This window comes from Lactuca saligna, chromosome 6, assembly GCF_052625555.1.
Source record: "Lactuca saligna cultivar CGN05327 chromosome 6, ASM5262555v1, whole genome shotgun sequence".
Taxonomy (NCBI): domain Eukaryota; kingdom Viridiplantae; phylum Streptophyta; class Magnoliopsida; order Asterales; family Asteraceae; genus Lactuca; species Lactuca saligna.
Genome location: NC_136422.1, coordinates 126,899,433 through 126,905,411, shown reverse-complemented (window position 1 = coordinate 126,905,411; position 5,979 = coordinate 126,899,433). Strand labels below are relative to the sequence as shown.

The 5,979-nt window shown below is 31.5% G+C and overlaps 1 protein-coding gene across 1 annotated transcript; it reads right to left on the bottom strand.

Annotated features, from left to right (window-relative positions):
- Positions 1 to 367: 367 nt before the first annotated feature.
- On the bottom strand, positions 368 to 5,509 carry LOC145001225 (transcription initiation factor TFIID subunit 5-like). The gene is made up of 20 exons (XM_078960581.1): positions 5,406 to 5,509; positions 4,394 to 4,617; positions 4,225 to 4,306; positions 4,039 to 4,117; positions 3,842 to 3,939; positions 3,702 to 3,758; positions 3,522 to 3,609; positions 3,308 to 3,417; positions 3,111 to 3,218; positions 2,880 to 3,031; positions 2,698 to 2,808; positions 2,540 to 2,609; positions 2,414 to 2,450; positions 2,167 to 2,319; positions 2,008 to 2,084; positions 1,823 to 1,939; positions 1,473 to 1,738; positions 1,298 to 1,393; positions 1,119 to 1,200; positions 368 to 807 (listed from the first exon to the last, which is right to left on the bottom strand). The coding sequence occupies exons 2-20, from the start codon at positions 4,579 to 4,581 to the stop codon at positions 754 to 756; spliced, it is 2,025 nt and encodes a 674-aa protein (XP_078816707.1). The 5' UTR covers positions 4,582 to 4,617; positions 5,406 to 5,509; the 3' UTR covers positions 368 to 753.
- Between the last annotated feature and the right edge of the window lie 470 nt (positions 5,510 to 5,979).

Genomic DNA, 5,979 nt, shown 5'->3' with positions numbered 1-5,979 from the left:
AAACGCCAACCCACAAAGAATAAATAATTAGTAGAGTTTCACAAAAAGCAAAAAGATATATCCAAGCAATAAAACTACTCATGTACTACTCCACAACCTTAATCTTATGCATCCACACTCTCTAATCAAAACTTGTGTCCTTGTAAAGAAAAAAACCTCATTCAAATTTAACATTGCATTATCTTCACACTTCTTTATAATATGTTATCTCTTCCTCACACGATCCACAACGACCATCTCCACCTTATGGAGTGAAAATCGTTGCCTATGTCCTAAGTATATGTATGAAACCACCTGTCTTTGTTTTTTTAATTTCTATGTGATTAAAGTCGCTTCTATTGTATTTCAAATTGTTGTTTCTAGTACCTTACAAAATAAAGGTATATCACATAATTACTACAACATCCTCACTTTTGTTCACATGATTACAAAATTGTTGTTTCATGTTGTGCTCATTCTTAATAACATTTAGAACTATTTACAAGATAATGGCTTGAAAGGGTAACAAATTTTCAATTTTGTTCACATTTAGTCATTAGACTTTTTTCGTGCTTGATTTACCTCTAAATTATTTGAAATTGTTCACATTTTTACCCTTATGACCAGTAACATGTGAACAATTTCAAATAATTCAAGGGTAAATCAAGCACGAAAAAATCCAGACTAAATGTGAACAAAGTTGAAAGTTTATTACCCTCTCAAGTCATCATCCCTAAAAGCAAAAATGAAAAACACACCGCACCCCCTCCAATTTTACACATTTGTTGAAAGAGCCCCAGCAGCAAAAAGAAGATTCCTTCGCGAAAACTGTCAATAAAAAAAAAATAACATCGTTACAAATTTTCATATGTAAAGACAAATACAAGAAACAGCATTGTACTTTCATTTGTTTATTCATTATAGCATCCCACTTTCATTTTTATTTTATTGTCCTAATAACGAAAAAAGAAATAGAAAGTAGAACGTTATCTTTTATTGTTTTTTTTTTTTTTGCCTTAATAAGAAAAATATGGAAGTAATGTTTTAATTCAAAAAAAATGAAAATGTAACGCTATGATTAAGAATAATACAGAAATAGATGAAAGTAGGTTGCCAATTCAATTAAGTTGAGTGTTTACCCTTAAAGCATAAACCGGGGTGGATTTGGTAGTTAGAGTCTTGAGTGATCTCAGTCTATTTGTATTTGTATTCCCACTTTTACTAACAAACCAAACAAAACAAACAACACACGGATTAACTATTAAATAAAACTACATTAAAAATTCACATAAAAAATAATAACAAAATAAAAACTTACTTGTCTTCGGTTTTTGGTGCTTTCGCACTTGTGTTAACGTCCCACAACTTGACGGTTGAATCAGCCGAACCAGACGCAAGAAGCGAACCCTCACAACTGAAACATATTCGTCAGTACAACCTGTTCTGTCATATCATGCGGGGCCCACGAATGAAATAATAAAAGAGTTAGTTACCTAAAAGCAAGAGACCAAACACATGAAGTATGGCCCACAAGAGGAGTGACACATCGACCATTGGAAACATCCCACATCATGATACTTCCATCTTCATCACCAGATGCCATGTATCTACCATCGGGTGACATGGCCAATGATAAAATCATACTCCTATGACCAATGAAAATGCGTATGCATTCACCGGTTTGTACATCCCATAAACGAACGGTTTTGTCGCTTGATCCGGTTGCCACGTAATTGCAGTTCATATGCCATTGTACACACTGCCAGAAACAAAATTTACGTTTTTGGTCCCTTGGTATACCTGGTTTTTGCAAATTTGGTACTTAAGTAAAATATATACTCACATCAACATCGGATAAGTGTCCTGCAAGTATCCTTAGAGGCTGGATTCTGTCCATTGACCAAATCCTAGCTGTTCTATCATGAGATGCACTTGCAAAATAATGTCCAAGTGGACTAAACTGAAAATAATTACCAAATTAATTTAATTCAATAGAAAATAGTAATAGTAAACTTTTGACTTTTCTACCTGAACATCCCATACAGGGTAATTATGACCTTTGTAGCAGACGACATTTGCATTCAACTTTGTGCTCCATAATCGAACTGCAGTAAATGTTTATATATAATATATATATATATGTATATATATCCACTGCAAAACATGATAAAAAGAAAAGAAACATACTTGTTGAATCTGATGATGATGATAAGAGAAAATCACCAAAAGGACTAAATGAAGCTGAATAGACTGGACCAGAATGCCCCTGATATAAAGTGTAACACCTTTTTCCGTTATTTGATCCATGTGTGTTTTCATCATTTTCACCCTGCAAAACAGCTGAAAACAGAAACTCTTTTTTTTTTTATTTTACATTTATTTAAAAAGTTGATTATTTAAGTTTTGAAGAAAGTAAATAAGCTGGATGAATTACAACTCCCCATACGCCCAAGTTTTGCCATGTCCCAGACCTGAAAGATATTAAGTTTATAAAAAAATAAGAAAATAATAGAAATAATAGAAATTCAGAATGTTAAGAAATAAAATTAAGGGAAAAGACCTTGAGTGATGAATCTGAGAAACCTCCAGCTACTAATGATCCATCGTGGGATATTGATGAACAATTTAATCTGAAACAAACGAAAAAAAATAAAATAATATAAATAAAAGATAAAGAAGAAAACGAAATATTTGAAATAATAGAAAATTTACAAATACCCGTTGTGTGTATTAATGAATGTGTAGAAACTAACTGAAGGAAGTGTGGAATTGTTTAATTGTACACGGTTTCTAAGGTCTTCAAGAATAGAATGTTCTACATCTGTTGATCTGAGATTTTTAAAAAAAAAATTAATAAATAAATAAATGTTTTTTTTTTTGTAAAAAACTATGTAACATACATTGTTGGCAAAGTGAGCTCCGGTTTGACCCGTGGGGCAGCAGTTGACTTTTCACCTTCCCCTCGGGCAGCTTTCCCTGCCCCACCAACAACTTTATCCTTCTTTAGCTTCTTGAGGGGCCCACCTTGCTTTCCACCCTCAGTTGATTTTTTCTGAATAATAAACACAACAAAATAAAGTAAAAGTGTAAAACTAAGCAATTAATTAAAATAAATAAATAAATAAAAATACCTTATTTTCATCTAACTCTCCTTCTTTGCCTTCTCCTTCTGTCTTTTCTGAATCTGAGAGCAACCCACCTGCTTTATCAAGCCGATCTTCTAAAGAATCTTCAAGCAACTATAAAAAAATTTAAAATTTTAGTTTCTTACAATGTGAAAGTAATGAGATATTTAGTTTTTTACTGTTTTATTTAGTATTTTACTAACCCCCCAATGTATTTCTTTCTGGTTTATTAAATTAGCAGCATCTTGTCCACTTCCAACAAGTGAAAAGGCTTCAGCATCATCAGATATAGAGCTAGGTTGTCCAGGAGAAACTATAAATAAATAAATAAATAAATAAAATAGTCCAGATAGTGAAAAGATTAAAAGTTTTAACAATTTTTTTATATGATATAGAAGATTGTAATAAAAAACTTACCTTGGAAGTCAATATGCTCATTGATAATACCAAGCATTGTAATGGATTGTGTCTTGTGTAGATATTGAAGAAGAAGATCATAAGAATACTACAAAGAAAAATATAACAAGGCTATTATTAATTATTAATTTATTATCATATAATATTTTGATTAAATTTATAAAAGGATCAAAAGGTAACCTGACATATCTTTATATTCACTTTGCTCTGCCTTAGAGTGTGAGCAAACTCCATTTCCTGCATATTTACAAGAGTTTATTTCAATATAGTGGAAAAAGTGAAATAAAGTTTATAAGTTTAGGGGTGTTTTGGTAATTAACCTCTAAATGAGATGGGGAAAGAACACCTTCTAATTTTGTGAGGTCTCGTGAATGCATCATCTCATGATCTTCACGATAGGTATTGAAGAATGCTCGAGCTGAAAAGTGAAAACCCAATTTTTTTAATAAAATGAGTGGCATATGTTGTAAATAACTAAATTCAAGATATGTATATGTGTGTGCGATTAGGTGTATACCTTCTTGAAGATGGCTTTTTGCTATTAAATCCATGAAACAATGGATAAATACTGGGTAGAGAACACGAAGCAATTCATGCTGCATTGTTAAAAGCATTAAAATATAATAAATGAAGTAATGAACATATGATAAAATTATAAAACCAAAGAAGATATGACATTGAGGATATATAACTATATGAGCACCTTGTATAAATCTAGTGAGCTATAAGTCCATGACCTCAACTTGCTGTATCCATCATGATACAGTGTTGGAATACTTTCTGACCTGAAAGCATAATGCATTGTAATAACAAAATAATTAATTGATAACTGAGGAAGATGTGAAGAGAGGGTAAAATGGTAAATATAGTACTGGGAAAACACGAGGATTTGTTTAGCAAGATCTGGATCTGAAAGGGAAACATCAGTAGCAGTGATAGATGAGGTGGAGTTCTTGTTGTTCTTGTTTTGTTGTTCTTGTTGAAAAATCTGTTCAGTTTGGGTGAATCCCTTTTTCTTTAGATACAAATATACAGCTTTATCCAACACTTCTTCATCCATCTCAGACTCTCACTCTTCTGTGTATATCTTCTTTTACTGAAACATAAGACAAACACGCATCACTAGTGAATTAAATCCAAACTAGGATCAAAATAAACAGGAATTCATACAGAAAAAAGAAAAAGTAGAGGTATAAGCAACCAAAATTTGATGACAATCATCATCTCTAGCGAATAATTGAAGGTTTGAACACAAAAGTCTTGTTTACATAAGGATAAATCAAAAAGTCATTTCAAAACCCTCGAAATCCTATTTTCTACTCTGTAATATAAAGCCGTAGCCACATGATGTTCATGTTCTAAGATTGAAAAGCAAAGGAATTGAAAGTAAGTAAGCGTAGAATTACAAAGAACAAACAAGAGGAAAAACCGATTGCGAAACAGATGTTTCCATTGTTATGATTTTAGAACTTAGGGCTCTAAAGCATAGAGATTACAAGCGACTAGATTAACTATACCAACCTAAATTAATAAATACAAGCAACTAAAACAATGATAACATCCAATTAAAAACTTAGGGCTCCAATTTATCAATTCATAATGACAAAATACGCACAAACACACACGCGAAATGCGAAAGAAACAAAAATGAGTCCACAATGCCTGCAATCTCCCTTCCAGCGAGTATGGATTTGCGTTTGGTGTCTGAATTTGTAGTTGATAACTGAAAAGTGCATCAATTCATAGAAAATTGACGATGCCGTTTTGAACTCGACTAACTAACGATTACACATCAAAACTAAGACTTGCAAACAACTAACTAGACAGGGTCGCATTTACAGAATACACAACCATACACGAGCAAGACAAGAGAAAGCAACAAACCTGAGTCGCCAATGTCTGAGATCTTCCTGTCTCCGGTGCCGAAACCTGTTTGTGTTCGTGCTCGATTTATATAAACGAGGACGTGAAGTAGCAGAAGAATTATATAAACGAACTTAAGTTTTAACAAAAATATATTTTGTTATCCTTGTATACACACGTAAATGAATAAACTTTTTTAATAATTGAGATCACATAAATCAATAATAAAAACTGTTTTATAAATATTTTGATTAAAACGTACTATTGTATATTTGTATTCATCTACTTAAAAAACTAAAAGAAAATGATTTGTTTTTTTATCATTCATTTTAATTGAAAATATATAATCATGATAAAAGTATAAAAAATCAAAGCATTTTTTTTAAATGGACGAATGAAATGAAAATATCTATCTTTTTTTAAGAAAATTATAATTATAAACACAATAAATTAATATTTTTTTTCTTATATTTCTTTAATGGTCGATTAGTAGATTCCAACAAATTTACATTCCCCTTTGCGTGTAAATTAGCCTAAGATTCTCCCACGCCGTGTGTTCCTGAGTCAAAAATCATATTTCAAACCATAACTTGCT